This window comes from Triturus cristatus, chromosome 1_2 (assembly GCF_964204655.1).
Source record: "Triturus cristatus chromosome 1_2, aTriCri1.1, whole genome shotgun sequence".
NCBI classification, from domain to species: domain Eukaryota; kingdom Metazoa; phylum Chordata; class Amphibia; order Caudata; family Salamandridae; genus Triturus; species Triturus cristatus.
The window spans coordinates 726,119,435-726,138,958 of NC_140580.1; the positions used below are offsets into that span (position 1 = coordinate 726,119,435).

The following is a 19,524-nucleotide window of genomic DNA, read 5'->3' on the forward strand; positions in this document are numbered from 1 at the left end:
ACAATCTACGCTACGCCACTGCACTCTACGCCACTCTACTCATAACCACTGCACTCCATGCCAATGCACTGTACACACCTGCTCTCTCTCATTGCACTCTGTGCCACTGCACTCTACTCTACTAACAACTTGGAAGACGGAAGAAATAGTGTCAGACATCTTAAAAGAGGCCACAAAATTTGAAGATTGGGGAATATCACTCTCTACTCCCGCGGCTAAACGTTATCCGTCACCTTTCCTTTTAATCAGTACACTCCCAAACAATAACTCAACGGCAAGCATAGTCCCCTCGGTTCTGCGAGGTGCAAAAGGTGCAGATGATACATATATACAACAACAAACTCTGCAAAAAAAAGCATACCAAAGTCTCCACTTATCTGGTCAGAACGGAGAATGACATGCCATTACTACAGAAAAAGGGGCTTCTGAGAACTGGGATAATTATGAAATTGTCGCACTCCAAGAAACATGGTTGACAGCTCCAGTAGAGGTCCCAGGCTGGATCCTTCACCATGTGAACGCAATACGAACACGACAATACGGAAGACCTAAAGGCGGGTTAGCCGTCTATATCTCAACAGCACTAAATATGTCCTCAGCTCAGCTGTTAACAATCAAATAATAAAAATTGAGCTGGGCTCACAATCAGGGGTCAGTACCATCATTCTAATTAACATCTATGCACATCCGAAACAAAAGATCAAAAAATATCTATTTAAAAAACGAATTGCCACTATTGCAGAATTTCGCTTTGAACAACCAACTTGGGAAATTATTTTAACAGGAGACTTCAATTCAAATCTATTGTATACCCAAGAAGAGGAAGATAATATCACTGCTGCAAACGCAATCTTGGCAGTACAAATGCAATCTTATCCCAATCCAAAACGTATGGATAATGCAGGACGGCAACTCGTAATGGATCTTGAACATCTAGGGATGCGTACATTAAATGGGAGAATAAAACAGGATAGACCCACCGCTTGCCCGTATAATGTTCCTCGCTCAAGCTCAGTTCTGGATTATACAATAGTAACTCTCCCACGTCTAGGACAAATAGAAAGATTTCAGATCAAATGCTCCATCGACAGTGACCACTCGACCCAGCATATCGAACTCAAAATGTCATTTCAAAGACACATAGAAGCCCCAGTAGTGGAGGGGTCAACATAGACAATAAATCTAAAACACCTGCAATGGACAAGCAAAACAATTCTGCAAATAGCTTCAAAGGCAAAAGACCTAATGCAGCCCCCTGAGTCACAAAAAAACTTGACAATTGAAACATGGACCACCTTCCTGGCAAGTCTACCACTAGCAGGGGCATCCACTAAACAGTCAAATAAAAAAACGGACAAACCACAATAGTCATCTTAGTCAAACTGCACGCACTATAAGGAAACAACTAAGAAAGGCCCTCAGGATGGCACACCATCAAAGCCCATCTTCAACAACTTGGGAGCAAGTACGTCAATTAAAGAAAAAATACAAAAAACAAATCTGGATCGATAAAAATACCTCAACATAATAACTTTTGGACAAAGTTACTATACAACGCAAAGAGATCAGATGCTAGAGTTTTCTGGGACCAAGTGAATTTCTTGAACATAACCTCAAAAGTCATCAACGTGACCTGTATCATGGAGCCTGCCTGGGTATGACACCTAATCACCACATTTTCTGCAACAAAGCAGGTGGGCTAAACTCCACAGTAAATACTATAAAGGGAGACCAAAAGCTTTAGCTTCCACAAATAAGCACAGTACCAGGAAGGACAAGTTCTCTATAATTACCAAAACAACAGGAAATGGCATACAGCAGAATGAGGCCACACCACAGTCATACACTCCTTACTCTGAAGTAGAAATTTTACAAGTTATAACAAAAAGTAGGTGTGAGAAGTTGGCCTGATATATGATGTCACTAGTTCTAGTGTACACATTTTATCAGTCCAAACAACCCTTATGGTGATTGGTTGTAAAGTCAACCTTATAGACCAGCTATCCTAGTGGTAGCATGGACAAGAGCAGTCTTAGGCTAAACTCTGTATGGCATGTGAAGCCAGCTGTTATACCATTTGCAACCCCTTGAATACCAAATGAAAGGACACCACAACAGATATATTATAAAAATACAATGTATTTATTCTAGTCAAAATACCCTCAGCACTATTTATGAGATTCAAGGTAAGTACAACACAGTCTTATTTAAGCATACATAAGTCACACAGGTACGTAATACAGTTAGGCCCTAGGGGCCACGCAAACCATATACTAAGTAAGTGGTATAAGAACCACTGTCACAAACACAGGTTAGGCCTAGGCCTAGGGAATCGCTGGGGCTACACTATCCTATCAGTTGCTAGGCAGTGGGAGGCCCACGGGATTTAGGTGCAGAGTGGAAACACTCACGCGTAAGTCGATAGAAATAGTAGTATTTAGAAATTAAGAGTTTTAGGACACTTCGGAAGGAACTAGGAGTTGGAGACTTGGAAACTAGACACTAGGATAGTCAATACCCTTGTGAGCACCGGAGTACTCAAGTTACCTAGCCCACGGGCTGCGGGTGCATAGGTGTGAACTTGCATCGGGTTTCGTCGTCGACTCCTATGGATGCCTGAAGAAAAGATGCTGACAGGCAGTCAGTGAAGAGTGTCCGGTGGATTCCAAGGATGGAATCAAGAAGGAGGATACCTGCAAGCAGAGGGGACAGAGTCTAGGTCACCAGCCAGGAGCCGGCAAGGAACCAGGAAGGAACCAGGCGATGTCGTGAAGATGCAGGTGAAGAGGTGAAGCTTGTCGCAGCAGCCACGGGTACTAGGAGGCGTCGAGGACAACCAGAACCAGGAGGCGAGCTGTCCCACGAGGGCTCTTGCTGTCGGCGGCGTCGATGTCGAGTTGGGACACAACAAGCCTTGGCAAGCGCAACCCACGCAGAATGAAGGATTCGCTTCTGTTGCAGACCAGGAAGGCCTGAGGTGCTTCTCTCTCACAGGGAAGCAAGGGCCAGTCTGGAGGAGCCAAACCAGTGGTGGAAAGTCAAAGGTTCGTCGTCGCAGAGGTCACTAGCCAATGTGCAAGCAACCGGACAAACGCGTTGAGCAGGAAAATGCAGAAGGGCCACACACAGAACTCGTGGAGTGTGGAGGGCTGATCTTCGGTGCAGGTGGTGCTCGGGGTTGGGGCTTCTCAATCCCCAGAGCACAACTTCGAGGATGCCTCAGAAGCTGCGCTGGAAGCAAGTAGCCAATTTTCCCAGGTAGCCGGTCCCACGTCTCTCGTCGCCTCCACGGATCTCAGCTTTGCTGTGGATGTGGATCAGGGTCGGAGAAGTCTGGAAGTCAAGGCGCTGGTCGGGCTCTGCAGTCGGTTCCTCGTAGAACATTGAGCAAAGCAAACGGCAGGTCGCTTGATGGTGCCTGTTTGCACAGGGTGGCCACTCCTTGGCCACAAGGGAGATTCTTCAGTCTTCTTCCGTAGTCGAATGTCGAAGGTCCAGAGTTTCTGTTCAAGTTTCAGTTATCAGGATAATCCAAAGTCCTAGGGACTCAGCTCCCACTCTTATACTAATCTGGGGGGCTGGGTTACCTGCTAGGTCCCTCCTATGGGTGGGACCAGGGAGGGGGGTGGTTACACCCCCTTCCCTTTGTCCAGTTTCGTGCCAGGACTGGGGCTGGAGTGCCCCAGCACCAGTTTGACCTGGACTATGCATGGGACACCTAGTGTGCCCCAGGCAATGTCTCGTTTCATTCATCCCTCCCTGCCCCAAACCACTAAGGCCTGTCTAGGGTGGTGCTAGCACCTCCCAAGGCAGGAAACCTATTGTCCAAGCCTCCCTCGCTGGAAGGACTCCCAGCAGCAGGAGGTCAGACTTGTGTCTGTGGCAGCAGCATCCATTTTGTGATGCTGGGGCTCTGGTTAACTTTACCCGGGTAGTAGGTCTTCAACATGTCTTCTCCCTCTAGAAGGGAGGAATACTATCCTCACCGCCAGAAATGGTGTGGGGGTAGTATTCCAAAGTGTTAGACACCTTACACAACATGTTTTGATAAAGCCAAACCATAGTTACCATAACCGCGAGGATTATAAGGCACTTTAAGAGTATATGGTAGGCGATATCATAGAACAGCTATAAGGACATGGTTCCGAAAGCTGCAGACAGGCTCAGCTCATGCTAGAGCACCATCTCACATGTTACCAAGCACTCTGCCTTCAGGATTGTCAAGGCCTGCCATAGGAGTGACTGGTAGGTTACCCATGTGTCTATATATAAGGTAGGTATAGGAGTACTACACCTAAGCAAGGGGTGATTACACAACCTTGCCCCAGCTGAGCGATCAGTTGTGTCATAATGGAAGGCCAGCCAGGGGTGGCATAATACATGCTGCAGCCCCTGGTAGGCCTAGGGTACGCCTATGCCTTGGGTACCTAAGGTACACTGTACAGGGCCCTAAAAGGTGATCCTTACCAATTGGGTTATGTACCTAAAGTACATAGTGTGAATTTAGAGAGAGAACAGCTGGGCTGTGGGTCTGATTAGCAGGCCCACAGCCACATCTAAGTCGAAAACCAGTGAAGCAAAATCAAAAAGTGGGGGTGAACATAGAAAGCAGACCCTACTCTCCTACAGTAGGCTCAATGGGGCACCGGGTCCTAACGGCGTACCACAAGCAATTTACAAGCAAGATCCCAATTATTGGGCAAGCAAGATGTACTGCCTGTTCCAACTGTTATGCGCATCCCGGAGAGATGGAGAGGTGCAATAACCAATCCAATATAAAATTAGGAGAGCGTACAGACCCCGTTAATTACCGTTTTATCACGTTAATAGATGCTGAGGCCAAATACTCTAAACGTACCTGGGCTGATGAGGCGTTGCATGGCAGACAAAATACTCTTTTATACACTCGCGTTTGGATGTTATCCAGAATTACTGCGTTGTTTTAGTGGTGGACTACACTTCCATATGTGATGGTTGAAAGCAATTTTGCTTTGATGACTGCCATTAGTGGGGTAAACGGTGGGCCTTTTAAAGTTTATGATAAACTACAAAATTAAAAAAGTAGAGCATTACCCTTTTTTGTATGGTCTCGTAATTCATTGCAAAGGAGAACCTTCGATCCAGATATATCCTGAGATATTTGTAGTTGTTAACCACTTCTAACCTTGAGTTGTTAATTGTGTTTGTCATTTGTTTACTTAATCTGTGAGTTATGATCATGACCTTTGTTTTTAGTGTATTTATTTCCATCAGATTTGTTTTGGCCAAGTCAGCTAACTCATGGATAGATCTTTGAAAGCCAATTCTCGTGTGGCTTAAGAGGACAACATCGTCCGCGTAGGACAAGTGTGTCAATGGCAGTGTGCCCAGGCGCGGTGGGTGTGAGTTGACCCCATTTAGCCTTGGAGTTAAGTCGGCCATAAATAAGTTGAACAGATGTGGGGCCAGGACACATCCTTGCTTTAATCCCTCGTTGGTATAAATCTTCCTGGTGAGCCTCTGGCCATCGACGAATTGACCTGCATTCAGGTATCAGTGTACAGATCCATCATTGGTTTCAGGATTGACTCCGGAAGACCCTGCTGCTTCAGTTTGGCCCACAGCGTACGTCTACTGACACGGTCAAACGCTGCTTTAAAGTCCACGAAGCATAGATGAAGTTCTTGTTGCTGTCGTAGGCTTTTAGCAGCGATTAGCCCTACCGCTAGTGCGTTTGTGATTGTACCTGTGCCCCGTCGAAATCTAGACTGATTGAGGGGGTTTTGTTTGTTCGCATCGGACCAACTTATCAGGTCTGCTAAGATCAAGGTACAAGGCAATCAAAACCTGGGCTTGAAATTAATAAAGCGCTCTGGGACGCCCTGCAAAATGACCCTAAGCCTCACTACACTAAGTATTTAAAACGCCTCACTACAATACTATATTCACTACAAATAACCAGGACAGCCAACCTCTGGCATCAAAAATTACCCCTGGCATCATTCCAACTAATCATGAAAAAGGCGGCAAAAATGCATTCGCTACAAGATGACAAAGTAATGCTAAGCCGACGAGCTCACGCATGGATGATACTACATTCTTACACTAAGCCAGAGCCAGCGGCTTACCTGGGCCTTGCCTTTTCCCCCTCATCTAAAAACCAAGTTCCTAGAACTGCGTTTGGGGAAGTTGCCCTCCAACGCCAACCTTCTCAGTTGGAAGTCCCAGGGCTCAAAAGCATGCAGCCTATGTGGGTCACCAACACAGGACTTTAGACATCTAATATGTATTTACCCAACCTTAGGTCACTATCGCCGTCATTTGTTGAGGAGACATTTTAATGAAAGAGGCATCCGCACCTGCAGATCCGCCATACTAAAAAGTCTGGACTCAAAGGCCCACAACTAATCTGCCAATTGATAAAAAATTGAATTTGTTATAAGCAATTAACGACACAGTGATACCGGTCATAACGTTATTTAGTGGACTCTCCCTGTCTTTTAACAGTCAAAACATTGTAATTGCGATAATGAATTAGATTTTAATGTATTGAACTAAAACGGTGGTGTTTTAGATGTTTAAAGTAACTTTTATTTTTGAAACTAAGATATTCACAAGCATATCATGTTGCTACAATATATCTTATGTACTGGAATATTGTGTGGGTTTTAATTAACTATACAATAAAGAATTTCATCATCACTGTACTATATGCCACTGCTCTCTTACGCTCTACTCTGCAACACTGCACTCTCTGCCCCTGAACTCTGTCACTCTACTCTGCACTATTCCATTCTACACCACTGCAGTCTATGCCACTGCACTCTACGATACTATACTCTGCAACACTCTATTCTGCTCTGCACCACTCTACGCCACTGCACTCTATTCCACTCAAATCTACGACACTGCCCTCTGCATCACTTAACTCTACACCACTCCACTCTTCACCACTCTACGCCACTCTATTCTACACTACTGCACTCTGCGCTATGCTACTCTGCTCTGCACCACTACACTTTGCTCCACACCACTCTACACCACTGCACTCTACTATGCACCACTCTAATCTACGCCAATCTACGCCACTGCATTCTAAAACGCTGCATTGTATGCCGCTGAATTCAATGCCACTGCACTCTGCAACACTCTACGCCAATGCACTGTACACCAGTCTACCCTACTCTTTGCCACTCCAGTGAATGCCACTCTACTGAGCTCCACGCTATTCCACTCCATTCTACACCACTCTTCGCCATTCCACTCTACAACACTCCACACATCTCTCTTCTATGCCTCTAACATTTAGACATGCTGAACAGCAGCCACGCTGGTGTACAACATGGCTAAAACACATTCGCCAAGCAAATAGCTCTTGCTTAGGCAAGACATATTGCCTTTTCCAATGCTTGTTTGAACCCCTAATACACAAATAATGTGTACGTTTTGAATTTTTCATGCTGTATTTTTATTGGTTAAGGGGGTACGTTGTATTATTTGATGCACCCAACATGCGTTTTATTTGACAACGCTGGTGGAGGTAGGTGAAACGTTGGTAGACTCAATGCCAGTATGAATAAACTTTTGACTTGATTAATTATGTAGTGTCATCTCTCTGGAGAGAAGTTGGCTTGGCTGTTTGGGCGCTGTTAGCGTGGCTTCTAGAATTTTACAATTGTGCAGCCTCTGTGTTTGCTGCATAATTATGGATTTTCCGCATTTGCAACATAATCCATCATCTACGGCATAAACTGCAGATGTTAATTTAAAAAAAACAATTTTCTGTAGCTCAAACGGTTGTTAAACTAATACTGATGCCTTAAAATCTTTGCCCAGACAGTGTAGTACTTTTAAAAGTTACAAAAGAATGCAAGTAATACTACCACAAAATGGGTTGAATTATGGCACGTAATTTGCCTTTTCTTGGTTTCTAATTTAGTTTACCGTGCTGCATAATTTGCTCCTCTCCTTCCTTAAAATACCAGTGGTCCTGGCGATTATCTGTGAGGTTAAGTCATTCACACAGATTCCATCAGACCCTTACTGCTAGTAATATTTAATGTCTTGTGGCTTGATGTAATAATATATTTTAGATTACTAACCTTTTGGGGTTATACTGATTTAACTAGAATTTCAGTTAAGTAAATTGTTTTTTTTGAGGACTCAGATTCTTAGAAAACAGAAATAAATGAGAGAGATGTTGTTTTACGTTTAGGTGTACAAAACCATAGCAATGGTTACTGATAGGTGGCAATGTATTGAGGTATGCTTTTAAAAGAAAAATGTAATTCCATTCGGGTGTTTTTATCAGTGTTCATTCTTCTTGTGGTCACTCATAATTATGAATGTATTAACTGTCATATCACAGACTGGAGGCCGGCTGTAGAAAAAGACAAGTTTGCTGATGCAGTTATAATAGCTACACCAGACAGACTTCATAAGGTAATGCGAAATTAAGTCTTATCTTATAAAAATATCTGTTTACTGTCTAGAAAATGTTATATTCAGTCCCTGAATTTTGGGTTCCATGTTTAACTTGTGTTCTCTACGGCTGGGCAGAGGTAGCTGCCCTCCTTGTGCAGCTGTGCTGCTTCCCATGGTTACATCTGGTTCCATTTGCTCCATTCCTGCATCACTAGCTGTAGGCTGAGGAGCCTGTAAGAGTTCATGGAGCCAGAACATGGGGAGGTCTGCTGGCTCCATCTCATGTCCCAGGTGCCTGAGCTGTGCATGCAGTGGCGACCGGCCTTATTTTCCGGTGGCGGGGCACGCGCGCAGGGAGTGGGGGTATTCGGTAAACGGTGTGCAATGTAAAGAAAAATATATAATATTAAAATAAACACTTACCTTGCCCCACGCCGCGTCCCGCGTCTCTGCTCCCGCTCTCCTTCTCAGGAAGCACAGCCAAGCTCCCCTGACCAAACCCAACGCTGCAATGCAACATTGTGATTGGTCAGCACCCAGGCTCCCCCAACCAATCACAATGCTGCAGTGCAGCATTGTGATTGGTTTTGAGTGTCCTGGTTCGACGCTCAACCAGGGAATGGGGGCCTGGGCATGTTATCCATGCAGGCTGTAATGCAGCCTGCATGGAGAACGGGGAAGAGAGCAGAGCAGCCCCTCCCACCGGCAAACCAGTGAGCAGGAAGTATAATAAAATGATAATAACGCCAACTGTTATTATCGTTTTATGTTTCTACGATGGGGCGACACTGCTCCACCATAGCGGAGGAGCCGCCCCTGTGTGCATGTAGTAGCCCTGCCCACATTCCAAAGACACTGCTCCCTAAGGTGAAGGCCTGCTTGTCACTATTGCTACTACTGCTTTTTCCTGAAACCCATCTAACATTACCCACATCTGGTGCAACTTCCACATGTGGTACCAAAAGATACCTAAAGGTTGGGCATACCCACAGATACCCGAAAGCACACACATTTCTGCAAAGTCCTGCCTCCCTTATGTCTTTTTTATTTACTCTATGCATCCTCTGTGTATTTTACAGTGAATGTGCGAGTGGCTTGAGAGTGTATATCCAGCTGGTCACCTGTGTTTATGCACACATATTTCACAGGCTCCTTCCTGCTGTTTTGTACAGTGCATCAGCGTAGCAGTCATTTGGTATACAAATGTTTTAACTGGGCCATTGTACAAGATTGGGGTAAGAGTCCACTCTAAGCACGTAAGAAATGCAAGGTCAGTAGCGCACAATGTCTTACTGGCACACAATTTGATTTTTTTGGGTCCCCCTAGCTTCGTAATAGTAAACTCAACCCCATCTGATGTTGTTCAGACTGCCCTCTATGTTAAATTGTAGAGGCACGTAGGCACACAGTTTTGTAATACGTCTGCTTCACTGCTTCTGCTCCATGGACGAAATCATGTGTGATCTTGACCACTTTTTTTTCAGATTTTGTTAGAGGGGTGAAGCAATGGATTTGTACATTTAGATACAGCTGGGGGTAATTTTGCAGGGTTGGTTGGGCGCAATATTTGAATCGGGTAACTTGTTACGCAGGATTGCCAGTCAAGCGCAAAAAAAGAATTCTTACTGAATAGAAATTAAAATTATGAAAACTACAACTGAATTTGCGTACAGAGTTTAAACAGCTTAACTGACATATTTGTATTTTCTGGCTTCAGGTTTGACAGCATCAACATCTGTGGCTTTGTATTCAGATGTGTCCTTACCTGCTGTCAACGATATTTTTACAAATACAGTAATATGCCCCTGGATACTTATAGTCTACTGAAGCAATTTTTAAGATACCTACAGGCACTAAAAAACAGAACTGGCACCTAAGTGAATTTGGCGATATGACATGTGTCCCTGTGAAAAATCTCAGATTACTGGAGTTTCATAAAACATTATAACGACACTTTGTGGTTTCATTTTAGTATGAGAAAGTTATTAGAGGTCTTACCGTCTTACTATGACTCTTGAATTTATTTTTCTGTCAATATATTTTAAAGAGTATGCCCTTGAATGTGGCCATTCCAGAGTACAAGAGGGACTAGACATGGGGCTATGTCACATATATCAATAGCTTGGACTAACCATGGTTATATGAAATAGTTCGATCAAAGTCCTTCTACACAATTACACTTTAGCATCTTCCAGCATCTGAGATGTGGGTGAGCAATATCGATCATTGCAGGGTCTCCCTAATATTAAAACCAGTGTGCTCCCTCACCACCATTTTAAAATCTGGAAACTTTCCTTGTTAGGATGGCTGATATCTAGATATGTCAGGTTGGCATATGGTTGATATTTACTGCATTCTGATTGATTGCTAGTAGTCACTTTGTTGTTTTAATTTATCAGGACAGGGCATGTGGAATGTAGAGCAACCTCCTGCTCTGGGTGGTTCTTATGAATCGACCTTAAACAGGATCACCCTGTTAATTGTTGTTAATTATAGTCAGGGCATTTCAGAAGAGATATGATGTGATTCTTTGTTCTAAGTTTAAAGATGGCTATCACAACCCATTTTTGTAATCTAGGGAGCTTGTAAATTGACAAATTCGTTCAACTAGCCATATTTTTGCTAATGCCAGCAAAATCCAGTGGTCCGTCTGTCCGCTTTTCCTTATGTAGCTCTTTTAGATGAAACCGCCAATGTAGGAAATCCCTGCTTTTCAAATTTCAAAAGGTAAGTTATGGTGCTTGATTGATTGTAAATTGATTGGTTGGAAGAGGACAGACCATGTCATCAGCGTGCATGCTGAACATCTAGTTAGGAAATTGAATTTCCTTTTCATGGCATCTTTGTAAATCATTCAAACGCAAGGGTACGAGACTCTTCAGAGGGAAGATCTTCTGCGAATGATTAAGTAGGGAAGAGGTTCAAAGCCAATTCTCTAAGCCCTTTCCTGAATTCTAGACTGAAAGGAAACAGGCCAGTAAGACTCAAATTGGTGTTAGGACCAGGACAGAATTTGAGTAGCATTAAACCAGAATGTGTCAAGCCAGTTTAACATACTGAGATAGAACCCCATGGTGGGCCATAGAGGAAACTGACCTTTCCTGCTTTGAACTCCTTTACTATTTGCCAGCTACATACATCCAATCATTACAGTTATATTTGAGGAGAACACCTTCACATTGTTTAATTTTATATACCTAATTTGTGTAGTAAATATGTCCTATTATGGTGAAATGCTATATCATTGACTTCTAACAGAGCAGAATGACCCCTGTGATCATATTTATGGTTCATCTGATAAAAGTTTAGAATTATATTAAGTAATAATTCATGTATTTTTCAATTGTTTTACATTAGATATAGTTGGCATTTCACACAGGGAATTAAAAATAGTTGAGTGTCCTGTCAGTGGTTCATAAAATGTCCCTAGAAGCTAAAGGGAGCTCCGACGGTACCCCAGCTAATGAGAGTAACAATACTTAAGCATTCTGGCCCTTAGAAGTTCAGAAAATAAAGCCTTCAATCTCCCATATTTTGTAAAGGTAATTTTTATTGAGGGTTTTGTCTCAATTCTGCCTATTACAAAAAAGTAATGTATACTGTGTATGTCTGTATTGTTAATGACAACCTAATAAAACAGATTCAAACAAAAACAAAATATTCATTTTCATCCTACTCCTTTTTCTGCCCCAGATCAAAATAATCTGGATCTATCCAAGCATATGAAGACTAGTCAGAGGGATTCCTTACATGCTGCACTGAAAGAGATACAATCATCTGGGTAATACGAAGATCTTGGCTACGGATACCCGTTCTGCTTCTGACAGTTGCAGCGAGACCCAGAGATCCATTGATCTCTGCAGCCTCATTATAAATGTATCAGTATTCAATTCCTGCCAAATATGGCCTGAATTTGCCACCATTGTTCCCAAGTAACAGAAAGAATGTGTGTCCCATGGTATCATTTGCTGTGGGAGCCTCTGTCTTGGTTGGTCTGAAAGACCCCCAGTGGGTGCACTATGGACTTCAGGACGTTAATTTGTAACACTGACTATTCTCCAAATGAGTCCAAGATGGTGCTAAGTCTGGGGACCGCTTCAGTGGGATTGCTTAGGTACAGTAACAGGTCATCTGCGTACAGGGAGACCAGATTCTTTTGGCTGTGTATTTTTATGGCCTAGTCCAACAGTGCTGCCCTAAAGTTGTATGCCAGTGGTTCCACCGGCAGAGCGAATAGTATTGGGGAGAGTAGCACCCCTGTTTTTGCCATGCTGTAGCTCTCATTATTCCAATATCAAACCATTTGTCTTAACTAGGTTTTATGTACAGGAGTTGGACTATTTGTATAAATTGTGGTCCGAAGTTACTGTGATAATACCAGGATAACGTATTGAATGCTTTTTCCGTGTTTAGGGACCCTAGGGTAAGGGGCTGCTGACTACCTCTCCCATCACATGGCATGGCCTTCTCATGTTGAGGGCCGTATGCCTGCAGAGTATAAAATCACATTGGTCTGTGAGTACCAGGCAGGCAACCACCTTCACAATCTGGAGCAAGTAATTTGCCTAGTATTTTGTTATCCACTTTCAACACGGACAAGAGGTAGTATGCTTTAAAACCAGTCGGCACTTTGCCAGGCTTCCGTAACACCACAATCATAGTCATAGTGCGTAGCAGGATTTTAACCAATAGTGCTTCTTGATGGACTGCATGAAGTTTAATTATAACTGTGTCGTAGGTTTGATACCATTCCACTGGGAGACCATTCTTCCCCGGTGTCTTAAACGTATTTAATTTTTTTATTGCCGTCGTGATTTCACTTGGGTGTACTGGCGCTTCCAGCTGCTCCCACTGTTCCTGTGGGAGGCTCCTCAATCTCTGAGTTGCAGGAATGGGGTACAGCTCCCACTCCCCTCGGATATCAGACCTGACATACAGCCGCTTAAAGTAATCCAGGCCTCGAAAATTCATAAAAACGTTACTAGACCTGCAGCTCTAGTGACTTGAATAATCTACTCAACCTAACTGTGATGTTCTTGACCCGCAGGAATGTGTCTCCGTTCATGTCTCAAAACGTACTTTTAATGCATTTATTGGTAAAGCATGTTTTGGTAGTGCACCATCATTACAAACAGCACATTTTCCATTGAAATGGCCACAAAGTTTCCCCCTACCATGCAGTTTTACTGAATCGATGATACGTATAAACAATAATTGTAGAAATTGGGTTTCAGCAAAAATGTTTAACATTTGCACATCACCAAGTAAAGTGTTCTGATTTGTTTTCATCCTATTAAAAACGTTTTTTCATCACAGAATTACAAAACATTGCTTTCATAACTACTAAAATACATTTTGGAATGTTTGTACAGTTCATTTACAAGCTATTTAAATACGGTGTGTTCAGATGGCCGACAATCCCATCACACCACCGTACAATCCAGTCGCAGACCCCCACCCTCCCTCCTCTCCTCCCTTCCCCACTCCCTGAGGTCTCACCTCATGATTGATTATGTAACTACATTTGTAGCTTCCCGACCATGCCAAATCAGCCCCTTCTGGCGTTCCTCATGCCTGACCTCTGGTGTTAGCTATTATTTGGCACTACCACATGTCACACTCCTTCTCCTCCTCCTGGTATCACCTTTGGAGTCCTCCTGTTAGTCCCAATCCTCCATCCACCACAATGATCCCCTTCACCTCGCGCCTTCCGACTTCCTTACCCTTATCCCGAGTTCAGTGTTTTAGAGGCATTCATACACGCCCTTGATCCAATGGTACAACATACCCCTACCAACCCTCGGCCCAGAGCGTGCAACTCACTCATGCTCTTCCTTCTCTAGCAGCCATCCTGCGATCCTCAGCCGAGGTACCCCTGGAATGACAAGTGCGTGTTGCTTTTCTCCGTTGGTTCTTCGCATGTTGTGTTGTTATTATTTTGTCATGTCATACTGTACTCGTGCAATGCCCCCATAAAAAAGGAATTTGAAAAAAAAAGCTATGTGTTAGGAAAAAAAAACTGACTTCCTACATCCTTTCATTTCACACTCTTTGTACTGCATGATTGTCAGACAGTTCACCTTACAAAATCCTCTAACTTTGCTGCTTATTTTCTCCTAGAGGTTGTGTTTAATTTTCTTCCTCTGACTGCAAATTGTAAAACATAAGCTGACATTTGACCTGTGTCTCTGAATGCAGAACAAACATGACAAGAGAAAAACAAGCATTGGCATAGCCAATAGGTCTCACCTTTGGGACATTATAAGTTTAGCCATGCAGCAGATTATCCCCTATTAGCATGCCCACACACTCAACATTTTTGAATAATCATACACTTTTTATTTAAAGTCGATATGAAATGTGCCAAGATGCGTTGGAGATGAATGGGCGTTTTTAAGCACTAGTAAACAGTATTCATCAGCTTAGCGCCTTGAACTCTGGAAGGAGGGCTGTCTTCAAGGCGCTATTGAGAAAGACACTACAGGTGTTCCACGCAGCTCTTTCACTGCTGTGAGACACCACAGATTGGGAAGGAACAGCAGTGAACACACGCTGGCGGACGAGGAGGTTTATCAAGACACTAACAGCATGAGGGCGGCCAAGAGTTATAACCTTTGACGCTACACTCTGCCACACCGCCCTTACGGAAGCCACGAGCAGCGCATCCATGGCACGGGTGAGTTCACTACAGCTCGGCTTGTGAAGCGCAGCTTGACTATAGCATGCCTGAGGCCATAGAGCGCGAAGAGCGGACCGGGACTCGGAAACACGACGATTGTGCGTTTACACTGGCAGTCGTGCATTTGCACTTCTATGGTGTGTGTGAAATATGTACACATAAAAGCAAACACCGTCTTCCACAGCAGAGCCCACCCGTGTTGCACAGGCGCAACTGCAGGGCCAACTCAATCCTTTACCCTTTCGAAGGCAACAAAGAGTACCAGTGGGTGGAATGGCTGCAGTATATTGTTTTAGAAACAAGACACAGCTCGCTCTGCGGCGTGCATTATATGAGGGGTGACTGTAACCGTGGGCAGCATGTCCAAGACACCTCGTCCTGGAAGGTCAGTGTGTGGCTAGAGCCAATTAGTACATGAGCCTCGCAAGGCACTATTGGGTGGTAATCGAGAGTAGCACATTCAAATTTGAGTGTGTCCCCCTGGGCACTCAGAGAGAAGAAAAACGTTTACAATTGTTCATATGTTTTGGCAATTTTATTCATTGCTTTGCTTAAATCAATAAAGTTTTCAACGTTGTCAATTCATTGTTTTCTTTAAGGTATATACATCTTTTCATGACATCAATGTTTGTTTGTAATCCAATGCATTTCGGGTTACTGCGAACCCTTCATCAGGGACAAACCTGTAAACGCAATCAGAGATGAGGAGGCTTTAGGATTGTTTTGGAGTCGTGTAACACAATCTATTCATTGTATTTACATTTAAACATGTCATACTTCAAATTCTGTCTAGGGGAGAAAAAGTATGCCTCGATTGATTCTGGTACACATATTTGTCAAATCTGCATTTACGGGGATTTGTGTGTTTATTTCCTGCTGTGATGCCGGCTGCAAAAGCTAAAATGGCTGATTTACGTGGTTTTAACTATGAGTGTATTTGGTAACGTTTTGCGGTAAAAAATGACCGGTTAAGTAAAGTATTACAGAAAAGAGTGCGTGAATGTTTTAATGTCGTAATGACATTTAGGGCCTCATGTAGGTAGCGAAATACCGGTCGGTAACGGCCGAAATTCGGTAAATATGCCGTTACCGACCGGTATACAGACAAGTGAGATGTAGGAGTCCAAAAACCACTGTTCGGTAAATATGAGGCGGTAAAAACCGATTCATAGTTACCGAATACATAATTAACGAATCGGTAAATATGAAGTGGTAAATATGAAGTGGTAAAAATCAAAATGACATGTAGGAGCACTCGGTAATTAAGAAATCCAAGAAAATCGGTAAATAAGAGTCGGTAATTAACACGGATTGAAAGCAGGTGGTAACCAACAACAGTGCAGCTAAGCAATCCCAAAATGCAACAGCGTGGACACCCTGGCAGCTATGTACGTCATTGCAAGGCGCCTACGTCTACAGGCAGCAGGACTGAGGGTTTGTCGACGGAAGGAACGCATCCACAGACAGCGCATCACACTATTCCAGCTGACTGATGCAGAGATACATGAGAGGCACAGGCTACACCCCGAAACCATCATGGACTCAATCAGGGACCCGCACCCACTCCTGGACCAGCCAATAAGAAGGGCGCACGCCATACCCCCACATGTGCAGGTGCTCTGCAGCCCACATCTGCTGGCATCCGGCATTTCTCAGGTGGTGACAGCTGCGGTGGGTGGTGTATCCCAGAGTTGCCTGTCCCGTTCCTTCAGGAATTTCAACCACCATTATATTGGCTGCATTGATGGGACACACATCCCACTCTGTCCACCAGCTGACACAGAGCACATCTACAGGAGCAGGAAGTCCACCCACTCCATCAATGTGCATACCGAATGGAATGATGTTGTGAATGGTCCCGTGGGTGGCAGAACCAAAAGGTGTGCGTATGCTAATTACAACGAGGTCTGCAAGTTGTCGCACAGTGAGGCGGCTTCCAGACTGAGAGCTATTGACCAAGCAAACATGGAGAAGGCCTAAGCCGTTATAGATATTAGCTCTAGCACTCTCACTTCTAGGATTCATACATGAGACAATAGGCACATGCAAGTACACGGCGCATGCAATGTACAAGCCCCGATTTTGGCGTGCGTCCTACGAGGTATCCCAGTGCCTGTGATTACACCTTCTTTCACTGTGCTTGCAAACGGTATTCATTTAATTATGATTAATGAAGTTTGCTGCGGGATGTGAGTGGTAATCCCGTACATAACTGTCTCGCATGAAGTTGTCTGCTGCTATACTGTTCTTTTTCCACCCCCGCATGGGCGGCGGGATGTTTCCTTCTGGCCTTCGATTCCAACCTTGAAAGCAGAGTCCAACAAGTTGAGCAGAATAGAGCGCCATTGTCCCACAAAGAGGTGCCTTTGACTTCCTCTCGTGAAATATTTGTCCTTCACGTTGCTACTTCGCGCACTGAGGAACAGGCGCCTCTGAATACTGACCTCCCCCTGCATTTCGGCTCTTTGATCCAAAGTATTATCAATGCCTCGTCCACGACCGGCCTGGCTCAATTTTTTTTAACATGTGGGGCTCGGGTCTCGTGACCTCTTTCCAAACTATTTGTGGTGTAATTCCGGCATTTGTTCATTCACTGTGCTCGAGCATCTTTGGAGGTGTTCCGCTGCTTCTGGCGCTGGTGGCAGGTGTGCTGCTTTTACTCTTCATACTCCGGAATGGCTGCTCCTTCTGTGCCACACGAGCACCTGTCCCGTCTGCATCTTCTTCGTGATAGGATGCTTGACTACTATGGTACTTTGCCATTGGCGACTTTGAGCCTGGCTTATGGATTATCCTTCAGGTATTCCTACTTCACCTGCGTACAACCTGTCTTACACTGCCTGGATTGTCCCTTTGAATGGCCTCTGGATTTGTGCTTGACCAACATGGTGTCTCCGGTGCCGGATTTCGATCGACTGATGCGGCCCTTAGTGGCTCACGAGTTGTCCTGTTCTGGTGTCCGGATCATGGCGTGTGGAGCGGCGCATGGTATCCTGGGTAATTGGGACGTCTCAGCGGCAGCCTACGACTTCTTGTCCATGAGCTATTTGGAGGAACATTCCGGGTGCCCTCTGATTGTGCTGGAGGCTCCGTTGGTTGGAGAACACGTATGTTCCTTTTCTTTACTCAATTGGATGGCTGAGACTTTTAGTGGCCCTGGAAACGATTGCATGTTGGAAGCCGTGGCCACATATGCTGCCTATACATTCATGGATTAACTGGATTGTCGTCCATTGCGCCTGTGCTACTGGACAGCACCCTGGCGCAACATTTATTTCTTTGATTTCTCGTGTTTCTCTTCCTGATGGTCTGCTTGAGTATTTTACTATACTTGCATTGTGTGTTTTTTGAATTGTATGCTGCAATGAATTGTACTGTAGGACTTTGGCGCTGCATTGGTTACGCCCTGTTCTGCTCTGACGAAACTGAACTCTGCGCTCTCTCTTTTCTTGCCTATTACATATTGCTTCGCTCAAGGGGGCGTGTAGTGAGTTCTCCCTGAATACGTACATGCATTGTTCAGTTGGCATAACCACGTTGAATGTTATGTAGCCATATTTGTGTCTTTGCACACGACACTGCGTTTACATGTTCTTTCTTGAATAAACTGCTGACTCGAAACTTCCTTCAGACGAGTGCATTCTGTTGTTCCCATCCCAAGCTCTGCGCAGCGACCTTGGTCTGTACATGCTGTGACACACAGTCTGGAATGTTACACAATGCATGTTTTCCACTATCGGTTGTTCGACCCACGATTTAGCCATGGCACACGCGCAGCTGCACATACCTGACAGTTGGTGCTTTTCATAGCTCAGACATCATGTTAATTATTCAGACCGAAGACGAGCCTTCCTGCGAGGAGACTCCTGATGCTCCTGTGATGTGATTTCACTAAGCTGATCTTTGTGGTATGGGGTCCCCTATTCACGCCTGAGAGACCTTCTGTAATGACATGATTGTGATATTGGCTACTTAGTTAAGGGAAGGTGGTAGTATCCTCGGTATTTTCCGATTCGCTAAATACCGCCTCGGTATTTACCGAATCGGTGGATACCACCTCGGTATTTACCGAATCGGTGAATTCCGATTCGTATTTACCGACTGTTACCGAATCGGTAACTGTTACCGAATTTTTACCTACATATAACTTACCGGTTCTAATTTACCGATTCGGTACGGCTCGGTATTTATGAACCGGTAATATTTATTTACCTACATGAGGCCCTTAGAGAGTTAAGTGAAAGGTACTTACATTTGGTGTCCGAGATTTCAATGGTTCAAGCGTCTAGTAGCTGTGTTTCGGTATAGCGTGTTGTTATGTGGTTTTATAAATGGCGGACTCATTGAGTGTGTGGAAACTAAAGAGGGATTCTAATGAATCGTTCGCGTAAGCGGACTGACAGCCATGCTGGAGCGGTACGCAGAACATTGAAGGATCGTGT

At 44.3% G+C, this 19,524-nt stretch overlaps 1 protein-coding gene across 11 annotated transcripts in view; it reads left to right on the top strand.

Annotated features, from left to right (window-relative positions):
• Positions 1 to 19,524, top strand: part of LOC146867905 (uncharacterized) — a 1,103,481-nt gene that overhangs the window by 477,846 nt on the left and 606,111 nt on the right. For all 11 annotated transcript variants that reach the window (XM_085608614.1, XM_085608620.1, XM_085608616.1 and 8 more), the window contains one exon: positions 8,348 to 8,421. In XM_085608614.1, coding sequence (XP_085464740.1) covers positions 8,348 to 8,421 — 74 coding nt within the window. The remainder of the gene's footprint in view (positions 1 to 8,347; positions 8,422 to 19,524) is intronic.